Here is a 19,899-nt window from a genome sequence, read left to right as displayed (position 1 = left end):
CTTTTGCTCCTCACCTCTGCCAACTGTTTTCCATTATGACTCACTCAAGCCTCCCCTTCTGCAGGAGGCCATTAGAATTATTTGCCTATTGTCTCCTTCTTCTGGATATATGCTTCTGGAGGACAGTACATGCTTTTGTTTTTCCTTGTAGTCCTAGTGCTTGGCACAGTACTTGGCACATTGTAAGGACATTATAAATGCTTATCGGGATATCTGACTGAGTGAATGACTCAAATATTTGCTGATTGATTAATTGATGAATGAATGGAATAGTTGTTTTCTTTATTCCTTCACTACTTGTTTCCTTCTGGCTAACACACCCAGATACTATCTCTGCTTTTTTGTTGGAAATGCTACTATAAAATCAGCAAGCTTTGGTAGCATTCTCATTTTCTTATGCTAAAGTTGTAAATTAATAATTTCAAGAAGTCATCATTTTCCACCCAGTGGCCAGCTCTGGTTATGTATCTCAAGTATATAAATCCTTGGGGATATGAAGCAAATAGAGGCAAAATATTGAGGGAAAAGAACAAGCTGGTAATGCATTATGTGATTAGTTTTCATCATATTTCAGTAAATACTTTATACAGCTGTATTTTATAGGAAATTAATTTAATAATTACTCAGTATCATTAAAGTAGAGACTTCAAAAAGATTCAGTTAGAAAAAAATGAACAGTATTATTATGGTTTTTCTTTGTCTTAAAGCTATTTTTAATCATAATAATTTTGCCCAACAAATTTTTTTTTGCATGTCAAATACCACTGGCTGTCACTGTGAACTGAAGAAACACAAGTTGTTCTTCAGAAGAGAAGATTATATCTATTTCCATTGAGTTGTAATAAATCTTTTAGTTTAAAAAACAGCTTAATATTATCTGTAGGGTTATGCTTAAAACAGAAGTTCTTAAGCTATGAACCATAGGCCCTCATTGAGTGTCCATAAATAAATGTCAAGGAATCCATGATTATTTTTTCTATTCTCTAATTGCAATTTTGCATTGCCTTTATGGTTTTTTAAAAGTGATGTTGAGAAGAAATATATAAACTTCAAGAGACTTCCCAAATGATCCATGACATGAAAAGTTGGTTACGAAGGAGCTTTGGCTAGTATGAATTGACTGCCCTAGTTCACCCAGCCACATCTGACCTACGTATGATACAGATATTAGCAACAGTTTTGAGTTCAGGTCTATGAGTTATGAGCTTTTGGGAGAACTTCTGGATCTTTGTTTACTTTTTCTTAAATGAAAGAACATCCTTTCTCCTCTCTCCATCTCCAGGAAATGTTGTGTCAACTCGTCAGAAGAATATAGGCCTTGAGTACACGAATAAAAAGCTCTTGTCCACATTTAGAATTTCTTATTTGAAAACATTCCTCTTAGTAACATGGGCTGTTGACTGAATGCAGTCATTTTTTTTCCACCTGCAGATAGAATAATATCAAAGGATATTTCGCCATGAATGTAATCATTCCAAAAGCTGTTCCCTCCAGGGCAAATTGTGCTCACATGGAGTTAAAGAAAGGCAGTCAATTAATCACAAGAGAGTTGTGATCCTATATCTAATTTGGAAAGCCTAGGACTACTTGAAAATGATTAAGAAGAGAAGGCTGAGGTGCCGAGCGAGACAAAAACATTACGGTATTAAAAGCAGCATGTTTTCAGCAAGCATTTGTTTCGGCACCGAGTCAAGCTGAGCTGGCTGGCTCGCTGTTCGCCTCGGTATCGGATCCATTTATCCACTTCACTGAACAGCTTTGTAATGATGTCAGAATGCCAGAGTACTTGGCTTTCGTTGGCCCTCGCTCTGCTTCGTTATTTCTCGCAGTATTACTGCAGGGAGCTCTTGAACAAACTGGGTTCGTAGCGGTCCTGACTTTTCCAAGGTCAATTCCAGAACCATTAGCAGAATCAGGAAATAGAATTTGTGAGCTCCTCCCTTGACATCTAATTTCTCTTCACTAGACTGAGGCAAGTCTCCAAAGGAAATAGGCTCAGGGTTGGGGTGAATTAAGGGTGGGTGATGAGAACTGCATTGATGAAATTAGAGAAAAACCCAAATGATTTGATGAAATGATTTGAGTACTATGCAAATAGAGCTCAAATTGTCTTTGCTTTCAGAGGTACCACCATTTCCACTCTAAATGAGTTCTGTATTACCTCATTCTGCTCTAATGTGATAGTGAGGTCATACCTGATTTCCTTGTCCACAGTCATTCCCTCCACCAGCCAATCTGAACACCATTGCCAGATTTACTTTCCTAAAACACTACTCTGATACTGCCATTATCCCATGTAGAGACCTTCCTCAGTGGCCTCCTATATCTTCTGAATCCAGTGCCAGAGTTTTAGCTCATGTTCCTGATTCCTCTGTGATTACATCTCAAATACCCTTTCCAGCCTTATTCTCTTACTGAGCTTTCCCATTTGCCCTGTGTTATAGCCAGAACAGTTTTAGTTTTAGTCTTGATCATTTGCACATGGCTGAAATTCCCTGGCCCCTATAGCTGACTACCAAAAATCTATCCATCATTCAAGATAGCCGCTTCTTCCATGCTCTTGCACTTTTTCCTGAATGCTTTACTCCTTACTTCCCTTTCTCTCTTTCCCTTCAATCTCCCATGAAATCTCTCCATTTCTCTCTAATGACACTTATTATATACTGCCTTTTGCAGTAGCTTTTGGACCTCTGAGATTTCACTGGTGTGGGTACTTAATCATTATAATTCAACTTCATTGAAATTTAGTCTAACAATGACTTTGTACAGTGTATGGCATTCAATACAGAAGGACACAAAGATAGATGATGACTGATTTTCACAGATCATACAGTATGGCAGTGGGAAAAACAGATATACTAAGTTAAGCAAACAATCAACTAACATTTATTAAGCACTTTCTGCGTACTAGGAATATAGAGAATATAGAGGCCTGTTTCTGAGGTAGAGAGGCCTCCACTTGTTCTTTTGAATACTTCATGAGGGAGAATGGGGAAAGGAATGAGCATTTAATAAGAACCTTAGTAAAAGTCAGATAGTATGCTAAGCTTTTTTGAAATACCACATTTATCTTGCTACAACCCTTTGAGGTAAGTGCTATTATCTGATCACCCAGGATCATACAGTTAGGATTAGGGCCAGGTCTGAACTTGGGTCTTACCAACTCCAACCCCAGCACTCTGTGCCCTGTGTGCACTTTGCTTCCTCTGAGTACCTTTGGGTACCAGGACAACACCTAAATCATCCATCATTCTCTCTGTGGATTCATGATTAGTCTGGACACCTCCTTTCCTGCATTCCTTTCCACTGCCTTTCACATCACATCTTGTACACAAGGCTTACAACACACAGGGTGCTTACTACAGTCTGCCAATCCCACTACGTGTCTTTCCATTGACTTTTGGAGCTTTCATAGTTTTGATTTGTTTTTGATATTATGAGTATCTACAGATATCAGTTCAATCCTCATCAAAAGTCATATTCTGCTATTGCATCATCCAGGCTTTGAATGGTAACAGGGCAGAAATATGCTGGAGCCAACTCCTACGGGTTGGCAAGACTAGGTTGTTAAATTTTCAGTATGAGTATTCACACCTTGGAAATTGGCAAATGCTGCAAATTAGGACTTGATTTATTGTTTTGTTGATTTTTTTAGACTAAGAAAGTGATGGAGAAAACATTAATAATGCAAGTTAAACTTAAAAATGTGTCTTCCAGAGAGCTGGTTGTTAACCCTATTATCAACACACCTTCAGAAAAGAGGCAGGACTGAGTTTAATAGAGCAAAGGAGGAAAAGTCTCTGATTTTTTTATTCCAGTACCAGAAACTAGTTTTGGAAGAAAAAGTCTTGCCTATCTTTATCCCTTGTAGCATCTAGCCCAAATGGATGCCTATGTGATATAGGAAAACTTCCTTTATAGGAGTAGATGGGTCCTTAGCTGAGGTCCCTTCAAATCCTAAAATAATGTGATTTTGTGGCAGAAGGGGCTCAATAAATACTTGCTGAGTGAGTTAAAGAGCATTATTTGTGTTAATACCTATTTCCATTTGGCTTCACAAATCCTGGAAGATCAATAGTGAGTGCCATTGGTGATGAGTGGAAAACATCAATGATATATCTTTCAATGAGAATTTCTACTTGGCTTCCTTGCTACCTAGAAGATCCTAGATACCCATTTTAGACCGCCTTTTATTTTTACAGAACCCGCAAATGCTTTATTTTTGTTATGTAAATGAACTAAGCTCCCCCCCCCCCAAAAAAAAAAAAAAAAAGAATCAGATGAAGAGAGGGAAAAGAGCAGGAGAATGGTGGAGAGCATGGACTTTGCTGGATGATTTAGGAATTAATAATGTCTAGATGAGTTTGACCTGAGCAGGGGAAGTTTGGAGTGATGGGAAATACATTAGAGTAGGAAATTTTAGGTCCTGTTTCTATTTATCTACCAATTAAACACTTGATTTTGGAATCTGTGCCATGACCTGCATATGGAGCCTCACAGTTGGGAAGGAAAAAACAGATTTGCTCCTCATCTTTGGAGAGAACAATCATAGACCCACTGGAATCCCTTACAGAATGAAAGAATTTTGGCTTTGGGATCAGAGGACCTGAGTTCAAATTCTACCTTTGATATTTCCAACCAAAGTGACCCAGGAAAGTCACCTAAATTTCCTTGCTTCAAAAAATTTATATATATATGTGTGTGTATGTATACAATACATACATACACACATTTTATATATATATATATATATACACACATATGTACACATACACACATACTCATATATAGATTATATATATATAGTATATACTATTATACTATAGCATATATAGCCCATATAATATAGTCACACATACATACATACATATATATACACATACATATATATATGTGTATATATTATATATATATATATATATATATATATATATATATATATATATATATATATATATATATATATATATATATATATATATATATATATATATATATATATATATATATATATATATATATATATATATATATATATATATATGTATATATGCATTTATCTCAGGATTTTCCAGATGGCGTATAGTTCCTTCTAGTTCTGAATCCAACATCCTAAATTTTCGGAATGATACACACATAATCAAAAGTGCCTTTTAATTGAATGCAGAAATGGCCTTTCATACATCAGCAAGCAAACATTCAGCTTCTTAGGGTACATATTTTGTATTTACTTACATGTGTTATATTGTTTCCCTAGCAGAGTACTTTGCTTACACTATGTCCCAAACCAATGGTTGTTGAATTGAATGTCATCACTTTGGAAATAGCAATAGTTTCCCTGAAATAACAGTTTGGAGAATTCATGGTTATAGGGTCAGGAGACCATGGAAGTTTTAGAATTGCTTGCAAATCTAAATCTAGCAAAGTCATGTCACTGTTCTTATTACTTTTGACTGATTTAGCAAACACAAGAGCAAGGATGGTTAGAAAGGGAGAAGGAGGAGGAGAAGTCCTTCTTATAGTTGACATAAAGGACAGTTCTGATGTCTCCCTATCCAGGATTCCCTTTGTCACTGAGCCTATTTTCAGCTTAATATTTTAGTACACTCTCTTTTACATACAAATAAGCAATCAGGAGGGCCAAGAGAACCACTGACTTATTGATGGAATCAACCTTGTCATAAATCAACTAGTCCAACCACTCTTTCCAACTTGATATGTCCCCTAGAGAAAGAACTAGGATCCTTCCGACCCAATGATAATTCAGCAAGCTTTTAAGTGCTCAGTAGGTGCTCTGCTAACCATTAGGAATTCAGAGATAACCGTGAAGCATTTGAAACGTAAGTCAGAATTCATGTTTAGTCATTTTCACTCTTGGCTGAGACTAGAGTGGTTTGCTCTTTCCTTCCTCAGCTTATTTTACAGATGAGGAAACTGGAGCAATCAATATTCAATGACTTGCTCAGGATCACATAGCTAGTAAGTGTCTGAGGCTGGATTTGAATTCAGATTTTCTTGACTTCAGGCCTGGCATTCTATCCACTGAGTCACATCTGTCCTTCCTGATGAATAATAAATAAATAAATAAATAAATTTATGTTGATTTGATTTAACCTTGTTAGAACTCAGTTTCCTTATCATTAGAGGGAAAGATTGGGATTAGATGTTCTCTAAGATTCCTTCTACCTCTGAATCTGGATCTTCAATCATGGAGGCTCCCTGGGCCTCGGTTTTCCCAATTGCAGTTGGATGAGATAGTCTCTGAATCTATAATCCTAAATAATTTAAATTGCCTGGGCCTTGGTTTTCTTATATACAGAAAGAGAGAATTATATCAAATGACCCCTAAAGTCCCTTCTATTTCTAAGTCCATGATCCTCAATTATTTAGGCTTCTTGGGCCTCAGTTTCCACATATATAGAATAAAAAATTCATACCAAATGACTTCTAAGCTCTTTTCTAGTTCTAAGTCTGTAATCCATTGGTCTTGTAAATCATTATATTTATCAGTCAGGCAGAAATTGCACATGTTGTTTGGCCCAAAGCAAGAGTGAAAGAAACCCCCAGTGGGACAGATCCTTGCAGCCAAAGTAACTAGACCCTGAGGGACTCTTGGATATTACATGGTTCCCTATTGCCTTACTCCAACAAAACCAATGAGTGTCTTGGAACAGAAGACTTTCCAAAAAAAAAAAAACAAACTAGACTGTCTTTCTATAGCTGACTCTCTCTCTAGCCCATTTATCTCCCCTCCAGCCTGTGGTTCTTGGGTGAACATGAACTAAGTTCACCTCTACCTTTCTGCTAGGAGCCCAGAGTTCTTTTGCCAGACTTTCCTTCCTCCACTTCAGAGTAGCTCTACTTCTCCATAAGAACATACTGTGGACATGTGGTCAGCCAGCACCCTGTGTGTGAACAATGGGCGAAGTCCTGGTGTCCCAGCAGAAGGAGAGCTGTGTTCTACTTGGCTGTAACCAAATCTCCAGGATCAACGTTATTTGGTTTCCAGTGTAAACCATCATCTCCCTGTCTTGGAGCCAGCCCTCCCACTCCCTTTCTCAGGCCCTGCTATTCTGCTATTGCATTTATCCCTTCCATGCTGTGTGCATCGGCTGTTCCCTTTTCATAGGCTTCATAGGGGGATTCAGTATCTGATTTCTTCATAAATAAAGTAAAGAGATGGAACCAGCAAAATAACACTTCGTAAGAGTTTAAAATATTTATTTAAGGAGTAAAAAAAAACTAGACATTGTATTAGATTGTCTGCTTTTCCAGTCTGAAAGTGTTTTTTTGACCATGGAAAGATATTGTTTAAGCTAGTTATATTTCTGATTCAGGGGTGATGAATTATTTTGATGACTTGTCTTCAGTCCAGTTGAAATTATTTTCCAATGTGAGAAGCAGTTTTGCTTATTCAGCAGTAATTTAGCACTCTCAGATAGAGGATGCTCTGATGTAGTTCTGCAAGCATTTTTATTAACTACCTGCTGTGTGATAGCTATGGTACTTGGGCTACAGAGACAAAATGAAATAGATGTTGGCTTTAAAGACATCAGTCTTTATTGAGGGGAACAAGATAGACTCATACAAACAGATAATCTATAGAGATATTGATGTAGAGATATAAAAGTAAGTCTCTTATGAGGGATAGTTTATTAATATAATGGAAGGTCCAAGGAGCACAATGGAAGGGTAAGGAGAAATGAGATAAAGAGATTATTAATATTATATTAAATATATCATATATTATTAATAATTAGCAATTGCAAAGAGTTTTAAGCTTTAAAATCACTTTAGATGTATTATCTTATTTGATATCTTTGTTATTCCCATTTTACAGAAGAGGATAATGAGACAAAAAAGAGATTTAAGTGATAGTTCACAAGTATCTGAGAGAGGATTTGAACTCAGGTGTAGCTAACCCCAAATTTATCTCTCTCTAGCCCTTGATGGGAATTATTTTTCTGATTTAACAATTCAGTTCAGTTCAACACCATTGAGTATTGTATTTTTATATGCAAATCAATAAACAATTATTAGCACCTCCCATATGCCAGGCACAGTGCTAAACCCTGGAGATAGAAAGAGAAGTAAAAGATAGTCCCTGCCTTTAAGGAGCTTACAGTCTAATGGGGAAGCTATGCAAAGGGATGTGCTATTAACTTGAACATATAGCTTGAACCTATATAGACAAGAGCAGAAACACTCTTAATACAATTTTTGGGGACTGCAGAAGAGAGATGAATAAATAAGTCCTAAAAAATATTCATTGCTTTTGTGTGATATACAGGATCTTGATCTGAGTAGTGCAGAATTTGCTTCCAGACTCACATGCTCAGAGCCTTTACAGCTGAAAGGAATCTTAGAGGTCTTCATTTAGTCTAAACTTCTCATTGTACCAAGGAGTAAACTGAGTGGCAGAACCAAGGCTTAAACCTAATTTTTCTGGCTCCACTTTGAATTTTCCTTCTCTCCCATATGGTGCTGGATTTCCTACCACCAATCAAGTTCTGTCTTCTACAAAAATTTCTTCACTCTGTGTTTAAGACACGTGGTGACCGTGTTAGGACCTGGATGCCTTAGAATCAGCCGGAGTCAGGATAAGCAAAAGTCTTTATTCTAGGTCTTTAGCGGTAGAAATTAAGAGAGCAGATTGTAGGATTTCTTTGACCTCACCTCATCGTCTGCCTCGCAGAAGTGACCCTGGCTAGTCTCACTGCACTTCTTAGTCCCTCCCACAATCCTCTATATGTACCAAACAATTCGGCCAGCACAGGATAGTGGGAAAGACCATTTTCCAAGCATATTCTTATAGAGCATTGTCAGATCCATAATTAGCCTCAAGTGGTCGATTTATCCCAGTGCATTGACTTAAGAGTTTCAGCCCTTCACATCTCTCAATGATTCCTGAGGGTTTTCAAGTCCTACAACAGTCTTATCATGTCTCAGAGAATCCAATGATTCCTGAGAGTTTTCAAGTCCTACAATTGCCTTATCATGTCTCAGAGAATCCAATGATTCCTGAGGGTTTAGAAGTCCTTCAACAATCTTTTCATGTCTCAGGGATTCCAATGATTCTTGAGGGTTTAGAAGTCCTGCAACAGTCTTATCATGTGTCAGATAATCCAATGATTCCTGCAGATTTTGAAGGACTGCAACAGTTTCATAATTTCTCAGAAAATCCAACGATTCCTGAGGGTTTTCAAATCCTACAACAGTCTTATCATGTCTCAGAGAATCCAATGATTCCTGAGGGTTTTCAAGTCCTACAACTGTCTTATCATGTCTCAGAGAATCCAATGATTCCTGAGGGTTTTCAAGTCCTACAACAATCTTTTCATGTTTCAGAGAATCCAATGATTCCTGAGGATTTTGAAGTTCAACAATTTTTTGATGTCCATGAGTCAAATACCATAATTGCCAGGCTCTTTTAGTGGTAGACACAATCAGCAACGGAACTACCCGATGTTTCTTGGGTCTTCTCCTTTGTTTCAAGGGTCTGCTCCATCTCTCTCTGATGGACAAGGCGAATATGGCTTGTTGGCACCCGTCTGATTCCTTCTCCATCTGTGAAGATACAAGCAAACCCTCTCCCCCAAGCAGTTAACCTATCTGGTCCCTTCCATTCATCACTTTCTGGGTCTCTCCATATCACCTGGCGATTATCTAAACATAGTGGAGCTGCTTGCCCTAGACACTGTCCTTCTGGTGGGTTATAAAACCTGTCTGCTGGAGCCAGTGCATCTTTGTCAAAAATCAAGAAGTTAATAGTATAAAGAGCTAAAAGTTCTAGCTCTTTATACTATATATCAAGAAGTTCTACCTGTGGCTTCTCCTTTCTTTTGTTTTTGGAGGAGTATCTTAATGTCTCTGTTTCTCCTCTCTATTATTGCCTATCCTTGAGGATTAAAAGGTATGTTAGTGGTGTATAAAATCTTATACTGTGCACAAAAGTGTGCACAGTATATGCAGGCCCATTGTCTGTTTTTGTTGCTTGTGGCACACCCATAATTACAAATGCTTGTATAAGGATTTAAGTGACCACTCGGGCTATCTCTTTTGCTGCTTTTATGGCAAAAGTGAATCTTAAAGAAGTGTCTACCACAACATGGATAAAAGACAGATGACCAAAAGATTTATAATGGGTCACATCCATTTGCCAAATTTCTTTTTTTTAATTTTTTAAATTAATTTTATAATTATAACATTTTTTGACAGTACATATACATAGGTAATTTTTTACAACATTATCCCTTGTATTCCCTTCTGTTCCGAATTTTCCCCTCCTTCCCTCCACCCCTTCCCCTAGATGGCAGGCATTCCTGTACATATTAAGTATGTTATAGTATATCCTAGATACAATATATATATATATATATATATATATATATATATATATATATATATATATATATATATATATATATATATGCAGAACTGAATTTTGTTGTTGTTGCTGTTGTTGCAAAAGAAGAATTGGATTTGGAAGGTAAAAATAACCTGGGAAGAAAAACAAAAAGTGCAAACAATTTACACTCATTTCCCAGTGTTCCTTCTCTGGGTGTAGCTGATTCTGTCCATCATTGATCAATTGGAACTGGATTAGATCTTCTCTATGTTGAAGATTTCCACTTCCATTAGAATACATCCTCATACAGTATTGTTGAAGTGTATAATGATCTCCTAGTTCTGCTCATTTCACTCAGCATCAGTTCATGTATGTCTCTCCAAGCCTCTCCGTATTCATCCTGCTGGTCATTTCTTACAGAACAATAATATTCCATAACATTCATATACCATAATTTACCCAACCATTCTCCAACTGATGAGCACCCCATTCAATTTCCAGTTTCTAGCCACTACAAAAAGGGCTGCCACAAACATTTTGGCATATCCAGGTCCCTTTCCCTTCTTTAGTATTTCCTTGGGATATAAGCCCACTAATAGCACTGCTGGATCAAAGGGTATGCACAGTTTGATAACTTTTTGCATTTACCAAATTTCATCATGTCTCAAACCACAAGGGTTCTTCCCTGGAGGGAGTGTAGGAGCGTGGAAAGGAATGCAAGTTGTACAGACTTTTACTATGCTCCTAGTTTCCTCTCTTGTTATTCCAAAATGTAAACATAAAGCTCGAGCAGCCTGATGATATTTAAAATGAGATTCTTGGGCTTCTTGAAACAAAGATGTATTGGCCAACATGGTTAGAAGGCTATCTGCCTTTGAATTACCATCAAAAACAGGACCTGGAAGTCCACTATGAGAGTGGACATGTGCGATGATCTGGTCTAGTCCTCTGAAGAGCTCAGAATAAGTGCTTGTCAGGATAAGCAAAAGTCCTTGCCCCACGTTGTGGACGCCAATATGTAATGTGCTGTTGTCTCCAGAGACTGCTGATTGCTCTCTGGGAGGAGATCTGCTGTGTCATTAACTGCCGCCAATTCTGACCTGGTGTAGAGACTCTTTCTTTCCCTCTAGAGAGCAGCTTCAAGTCTGGCCCAGGCAAGAGACTCTCTTTTTCTCAAGTGCTGCCCTCTTTTATCCTCCCAGAGAATGGGCGTGGGATAGTACAAGGGCTTCTGGGAAAAATTACTTCAACCAATGAACTTGCTCCTCCTAAGCATGCAAGCTCCTCCCCAGGAGTTCACAGGTATTAAATTCCCAGTAAAGGCTGGAACTAGAGAATTGTTAAGTACTGACTTAGCACTTAGTAAGAACCTAATATCTCATTATCTCATTAGCACTTAGTAAGAACCTAACAGACATGCAAGATATAAATCTTAACTGGATCCTTTCTCACTTGCTCTTGAAGTTCCTTAAAGAGCTGATATATATTAGAGGCTACAAATTTTATTTGGGCTGTGGCAATTCTTTATACCACAACTACTGAATAGGCCGAATCAGATATTATATTTATGTCTCCTGGATAATAAGTAAGAGCTAGCATGATTGCATACAATTCATTCTGCTGAGTGGACTGAAAAGGAGTTCTGATTACTCTATAGTTAAGTCATAAGAGTATACAGTGCAAATATGTTTGGATGCATCTGTAAAGATAGTTGGTTCTTTAAAAGGAACTTTAGAAACATTTTCTTCTAGAATCCATCGCCAATTATGTAACAGTCTGGTTATCTTTAATGGAGACCTGTGTGTAAAATTTGGGGCCGTGGCTAATAAAATTTGCCACTCTGGGATGGTTTCATAGCATTCATTAATTTGTGCATTAGTATAAAAAGTGTATATCTTGTCTGGTCTTATCCCAGATAATTGTACTGCTCGCTGAGTGGCCTTTAATAAAATTCTAGCCACAAGCACTGGGTAAGGAGTAAGGCTTTGTTCTGGTTGTGCTGGGAGGTTCACCCACTCTATCACACTGTCTCCTTGATGAAGGACTGCTGTGGGTGCCTCTTTTGTAGCAAAAACTGATATTTCCAAGGGTTTTTGAGTGACTCTTTCAACCACATTGGATAAAGCCAGTTCAACTTCTCTTAAAGCTTCTTGAGCTTCTTTTTAAGCTGGCGTGGTGATTTTAAAGCACTGTCTCCCCTTAAAATGCTATATAATGGTTGTAATTGATAGGTAGTCAAGCCTAACACTGGACACATCCATTGGATATCTCCTATCATTTTCTGAAGGTCATTTAAGGTGTTTAGCTTCTCTGTTCTTAAGGAAAGTTTTTATACTTTAAGCACCTTAAGGTATACTTCATATTCTAAATATTGAAAAGGAACATGTCTTTGAATTTTTTCTGGAGCTATGTGCAATTTATAATTTCTTAGTGTTTCTATGGGTTTTTGTAGACATGCTTCTAACATTTGCTCCTTAGGTGCACATCCCAATATATCATCCATATAATGTAATAACATTACTTTTGGAAATGCTTTTTTTACTGGAGTAAGAGCAGCAGGCACATAGTAGGGCTATTTTTCATTCCCTGTGGCAAAACTGTCCATTCATATCTTTTATTATTTATTTATTTATTTATTTATTTTTTGAGACTGGTGTTAAGTGACTTGCCCAGAGTCACACAGCTAGGAAGTGTTCAGTGTCTGAGACCAGATTTGAACTCGGGTCCTCCTGAATTCAAGGCTAGTGCTCTATCCACTGTGCCACCTAGCTGCCCCCATTCATATCTTTTATAAGGCTCAGCTAAGTTAATGCTGGCACTGAAAAGGCAAATCTTTTCATATCCTCCTTATCTAGAGGGATAGAATAGAAAACAATCCTTAATGTCTATAACCCAAAGAAGCCATTCTCTAGGCAATTGAGTAGGAGATGGAAGTCTAGGTTGAAGAGTTCCCATAGTTTCCATCTGTCCATTTACCTTTCTTAAATCAGTCAACATCCTCCATTTTCCAGATTTCTTTTTTACAATGACTACAGGGGAATTCCAAGGACTTAGAGAAGGTTGTAAGTGTCCTTGGTCAAGTTGTTCCTGTACTATATCTAATAAGGCCTGAATTTTATCACCAACATTGAAAGCATTGATGAGTCTCTCTAGAAGTCCCTTGCCAAAAGGGACCCTGTCTTCCCATGTTGGGATTTTGGAAAGTCTGCATCATAGCCTGGCTATAAAAGGTATTTGTGCTCACTGTGGCACAATTTCTTATGATCTCCTATAAAGGAATATCCTTGCGTAGTCCTAGTATAATCATTCTACAAACCTCATTAGCATTTTCTTTGGCAAGTTGCCTTATCATAATGTCTGTTACTGAATTTTCACCATTAGTTAGATGACAGCTGTCTGCAAATGTCCCACAAAATCAGCAAAGGGTTCATTTGGCCCTTGTGCAATTTTTTTTGAAGGCCTCACCCTTGTCGTTTTTACTAGGGAGAAAAGCCCATGCTTTGATAACAGCTGCAGCAATTTGCTTATATGCTGCTATGGGGTAATTAATCTGTATTGTAATGTCTGCATAAGAATCTACACCTGTTCGTTGGTCATAGGTGATTGGAGGATTAACTCCACTATGACTATTTTGTTGGGCTTGAATCCTACAGAGCTCACTATATTCAGAAAGCCACAAGTTTTGTCCAGGTTCTAAGCACACCCTTGCTATGAATTTCCAGTCATTAGGGGTTAAGACTTCATAAGCCAAATTCTGTAATAACATCTTGACATAAGCTGATATAGTTCCATAAAGAGAGCAAGCCTTTTTCAGGTCTTTGAGGATTTCTGTATCAAAAGGAGTGTATCTTCTACTTTCTTGACCTGAAGAGTTAAACTGTTGAATTAATTATGGGATATATTTGGAGCTTCAGCTCACCTATATCCTTCCCTTCTTCTATGGCTTTAAGTAGTGCCTTTTGCAATCTAGTCATAGGAGGGGGTGATTGCTGGGGGGGAGGTACTGGTGATATCACCACCCCTCCCACTACTCCTCCTCCCTCCATCCCGGAAGGTGAAGTTGATCACTGGGGTTGAAGCTACCTGGTCAGAGGGAGAATCAACCACTCTTCATCAGGCTTTTCATCCTCACTTAACTCCACATGCCTTCTAGTGATATTTCTACTAATCCATTCATTGTCTTCCTATTTTTTCCTCATACTTCCTCATCTGGCTGTTCTGAAAATTTTTCTTTTTTCTATAACTTGAAGGATTCTTTAAGGCCAATTGTATTATGTTGTAAATATAGAATGTTTCCTTGGAAATTGCATGAGGATCTTTATCACTATAGTATTCACATAGTTGTTCTCCTACCAGCTTCCAATTATCTAGCCCTATTTCTTCTTCTTTTAAGAACCAAGGGGACGTGCATTCTAATGTACCCAAGGGTTTAGTGATGTGCAACCAAGTTATAATTAAACGTTGTCTCTTGATCATCTTAAGCATGTTTTCTCTAGTGTCCCCTCAGAGTGGGGGCGGGTCTGGGGCTGGGGGTGGGAATGGGGATGGGGATGGGGATGAGGAGAGAATCTTTTCCTAACATCTGCCCCATTTCAGCTAGAAAAGGTTACTAGTTTAACCCTTAACAAAGTAAATTCCCTGTTTGTCTATTAAAATACTCACCCTATTTCCTGGTCCCCAAAGGCTTCTTCAGTGAAATTATGGTCCTTGGACCCACTTTGGGCACCAAATGTGGTGACTGTGTTAGCACCCTTGGTACCTTAGAATCAGCTGGAGTCAGGATTAACAAAAGTCTTTATTCTTGGTCTTTAGCAGTAGAAGTGAAGAGATTGGACGTGTAGGATCTCTGCCACCTCACCTCATAGTCTCCCTTGCAGAAGTGCCCCTGGCTAGTCTTACTGGACCTCATAGATCCTCCCATAATTCTTTGTATACACCAAACGATTGGGCCAGCACAGGACAGTGGGAAGGGCCATTTTCCAAGCATATTTTTATAGAGTATTGTCCAATCAGTAATTAGCCTCAAGTGCTTGATTGTCCGACCCCAGTGTATTGACTCAAGAGTTTCAGCCCTTTACAAAGACACTTAGCTAGGTATCAGGAATTCAAAAGCAAAGTTAAAATAGCTATTACTTTCCTTGTTTCTCCAGCAAAAGATGCAATAAGTCAAGGCAAAAAGAGAAAAGAAAAAGCACTAACTCCTGAGGAGATTAGGGAAAGCTTCAAGAAGGAGGTGGCACTTGATTGTGACCTTGCCTTTGAAGGAAGATAATTCTAAGAAGCAGAGATGGGAGTGGGACAGATTATTCTCAGCTTGTGGGAGAACATGGGGGAGGATGAAGACAGGGGTTATAATGGAGAGTATGCAGTGAACAGAAGCCTGATTCAGTATCAGTCTTCTAAACTCACGATTGACTATTGCACTGATCAGAATCCTGATGTCTTTCCCAACAGCTTGCTTTACATTATTGTGATTACCATGTAAACTGTTTTCCTTAGTGCCTGTAAGCCTAATCCAGTTTCTCTTAATTCTTCATAATCATATATTTTGTTCCTTTCCCTCCCACCCCATTCCTATTTACCCTTTCTTCTTCAGGTAGCCGTATTTCCCCAATATGAATTGGTTCTCATCATAGCTTTGTTTCTCCTCTCTACAGAAGGGAGCTGGTTACCACCTGGATCTCTTCTGGGTGGCCATTCTTATGATTGTATGTTCTTTCATGGCTCTCCCATGGTATGTGGCTGCTACTGTCATCTCCATCGCTCACATTGACAGTTTGAAGATGGAGACGGAGACGTCTGCACCTGGAGAACAACCCAAGTTTTTAGGAGTCAGGTATGAATTCCTAATATGTAGATCCTAGGCCTCATAACAGATGTTCTATGCATATAATTATTCATTTTGGACAAATGAGATTGAAGCCAGATAAGGACTAATTTAGATTAGACCATTCTTACAAAGTATATTCTACGAAGGACTTAGTTTTTGGCCACAGTATAATTGTTGATGATTTTTTTGTGAGTTCACCCAAGTTTAGGATATCTTTTTTTCTGATTTTCTTTTTATAGAGAAAGGTGAATAATATGATTTTTCTAGAAGATATTTCAGAAGTATAATATTTATCTGGAATAAAATAGAATTAGAAAGACCATTTTTTAGCTTTATTGGGATCTCAGCAAATGTCTTCCCACGAATCATAATCTTGATAAGGATCTTTATGATGAAATCTACCACTGAATAGTTCTGATGTAGAGCAGTTGAATTAAAGAGACTCTAAAGGTATGGAAGCAGCCCCTGTGTCATGCCTGGTATATACTTTCTAGAGGCCCTTTCTTGCTTCTGTGTAGAGAATGGAGCCATTTTTGTTAAAATGGACCAGTTTTGGGGAAGGTAGTTCTGGAGGTGAATGAAACATTTTTTTAAAGTATCACTAATTTGGAAAGGAACCTGATTGGATTTATTACTCTCCCACTGGTTATTTGTCAGACAGCATATAAGATAATATGATTGCTATTTCTTGGAAAAGAAAAAAAAAAATCATTCTATAGATGGTTAAAGTGCCTTAAAAATTACAAATATGAGGAAGCTAGTAACTGACAAGCAAAGAATTTTCTTTCCTATCTCTTATATGTAAACATGTCAATTATGAGCAAAGATTTTAGCAGGAAGATTTTTCACTAATATCAGCCATTCAAATCCATGACCCAATTGATCAGTATTTTTGTGTGGAGGGAGAGGTTGTGGGTATGGGTGTGGGTGTATTGAGTTTGTGCATTGCCCCAGAAGTATTAATAACATTATATTTGACCTACATTCAACATTGGCTTGGATAATTCATGTAATTTGGGGGAACTAAAGAGCTAGGAACATGTGTATAAAAACAGGAGGTAACTTTTTGGTTTGATTTCAGGGAACAAAGAGTCACCGGAACTCTTGTGTTTATTCTGACTGGTCTATCAGTCTTTATGGCTCCCATCTTGAAGGTAAATATTCCAGATATCTCCTCTTCTTTCTTCTTTTTTAGAAAACTGATAAAGAGACACTTGAATAGTATTAGAATAGTGATAAAAGTTATTTTTTAAAAAAGAATCCTTTTTGGAGAATCCTTTTCAGATATTTGGAAGATCATGATGAATGCTTAGGGAAACTTTGAAGTATGTGGCTAGCTGGGAGGGAGGTTTCAGTCCTTCATTTTGGTTGCTGTTCCTTAACTCCATTCATTTCCCTCACCCATTATGATGTTCTCATTATTCTCCTTCATTCCTGCCCCCTGTCTTCTTTTATTACTGTCTATTATCCCAACCCCCTTACCTGTCATCCCTATCCATTCCTATATTTCCAGGAAGCTGGGGTAAGTCAAGGTCAATATGGAGCACCTCTTTTTATTCTATTTACTGTTCTTGCTGACAGTGCTTCTATTGTCTTTGGCTCCAAAGACAGTTGCACAAAGAAAGATTAGAGAAAATGACTGGCCTATAATTAGAAAGCTTAAGAAATAAACTTCTAGCAAAGAAAAATTACAGGGTAGATTGAGAAATTTAGTGTAAGTCATTGTGAAAGTTTGCAGGATGGCATGAATAAATACCTGCATAGATAATATAGAAACTAGGGGGAAAGTCTCTAAGGAAGAGTGTGGGTCTATTTGGCGATATAATCATCTTCCTCTTCCCTTTCAAGTTCACCAAGTTTTAAATTAAGGAAAAATTGGATGTAACTGGGGGAATTGATTGCCACTTTCAGCCTAATCCCCTAACCCCCTTCTTACCTCTTATCTAGAGCCAGCTTGTCTTTCCTTGTTTTTTCATGTTATCAAAGCCATTAATTGAAAAGTGCAAAATTCAATCAGCTTGTTGCTTCTTCTCCAAAAGCCAAATTACTGGCTTTTAACTGATATTTTTGAGTTGAGAGAATCATAGCTTTGCCCGCAACAACTAGGAATCTGATTAGAAGTGATATATTTTGGTCACGTAACTCCCTCCTTTTATGAATAAATAAATTGAGGCCTAGAAAATTTAAGGGTCTTGCCCTGGGTCACATAGTTAATGGAACTCAGAGCAGAGCCACATTCTTCTCCCTAATACTCTAGAATGCCACCAAAAAGAGACTTTAGTGGAGAGAGATCTGCTACCAGGTGAATGTAGAAATGATCAATTCACCAATAGCTGGTGTTCTATTAGGCATATTGGATCTATTCTAAACATTTATCTATTATTTTCTGGGATTGAATAGGCTTTTTCATAAATAATGCTATGAAGCCCAAGCCCAAGGTTCCAATAGTCAGGATACCTCCAAGCAATATTCTTTGTTTCAATGTTGTTTCCAATGCTTTGCCTTCCATCCCAGAGAATCTGTTAGATGACTAATCACAGATGATTCCAAAGGGACACAAAGAACAGATATTGTGTGAATTGCTATTTTTAGGAAGAGGTGACACATCACATTTTCACCAGTGCTGCCTTCAAATCCCTACTTCAAGAAACTTATTTTCTCATCTTGCCACTGGTATGGCCCTTGACCTCTGGAGATTGAAAGACATTCTCATTGTTTTTCTAGCTGTTCTCTTCTCCCTCCCCTTCCCTCTTTCCCTTCCTTTCTCCCCTTCTTTCCATATCCTTTCATTCTCTCCCCTCTCTTTCCTTTCTCCCTCTTTTTCTCCCTTCCCTTTTTCCCTCCCATTCTCTCATTCTTCTCTTTTTCCCTCTCTCTCCTCTTCTCACTTTACCCTCTCTTTTCTCCTTTCCGCCTTCCCTTTCCCCTTTCCTTCTCCCTCTTTGTCTCTGTCTCTCTTTCATATCCATGATTTTTTTAGCCTTATTTTCAAACCATTGTGGTTCCATGGGGAATCCATGAGGGATAAGAGGGAGAAGAGATATTTATGTGGTAGGAGATGGAGTTAGGTAGGAAGGAGAAAGAGATGGAGAAAAAGACACAAAGGGAGAGAAAACGAGAATGTCAATCAGCAAAGGCTCAGCATATAAAAAGCCCTCAACATTCTCTTAGGACAGATAATATGTAACATATCTTCTCTATACAATGTCAAGTGGATTTGAAATAATGTGTGGTGTCCCTCCGGCCTCTTAAGTTAGGATTGCTCAGTGCACAGTCCCTTTGAGGTCATTTTTAAAAATGTATTTTATTTGTTTTAATAAGCCACGATGCCCTTGTACCCTTCTCTCAATTCCCCTGCTCTATTGAGAACCAAGACTTTTGAGTTCATTTATATAAACCAGATGCTAAAATGCTTGGAAGAAATGGGCAAAGATCAAGGTCAACATCTCATCTCTGTCAATGGAGCTTGGTTGCCTATTCGCTTTCAGTGATTACCCTTGAGTGAAGAAGCAGACTCCCAGTTATTGTACTCTCTACTAGGCAAGGGATGGATTTTAAACCAATACCCTCTGGCTGTTTAGTGATGATACATATCTTCACATTAGAGCTAGAATGAGCCTCAGAGGCCCTCTGAATGGATCCATCTCAATTTAAAGGTGAAAAGAATTGAAGTGACTTGTCTAGCCAGGTCACATAAGAGAGAGCCAGAATTTAAACCCAG

At 38.0% G+C, this 19,899-nt stretch overlaps 1 protein-coding gene across 2 annotated transcripts in view; it reads left to right on the top strand.

Annotated features, from left to right (window-relative positions):
- Window positions 1-19,899, top strand: part of SLC4A4 (solute carrier family 4 member 4) — a 379,308-nt gene that overhangs the window by 337,014 nt on the left and 22,395 nt on the right. For both annotated transcript variants that reach the window (XM_074274439.1, XM_074274438.1), the window contains exons 19-20: window positions 16,006-16,184; window positions 17,260-17,332. In XM_074274439.1, coding sequence (XP_074130540.1) covers window positions 16,006-16,184; window positions 17,260-17,332 — 252 coding nt within the window. The remainder of the gene's footprint in view (window positions 1-16,005; window positions 16,185-17,259; window positions 17,333-19,899) is intronic.

The sequence above is a fragment of the Sminthopsis crassicaudata genome, chromosome 6 (genome assembly GCF_048593235.1).
Source record: "Sminthopsis crassicaudata isolate SCR6 chromosome 6, ASM4859323v1, whole genome shotgun sequence".
Taxonomy (NCBI): domain Eukaryota; kingdom Metazoa; phylum Chordata; class Mammalia; order Dasyuromorphia; family Dasyuridae; genus Sminthopsis; species Sminthopsis crassicaudata.
Note: the sequence above shows the minus strand (reverse complement) of the source record. Positions and strands in the feature narration are given on the sequence as shown.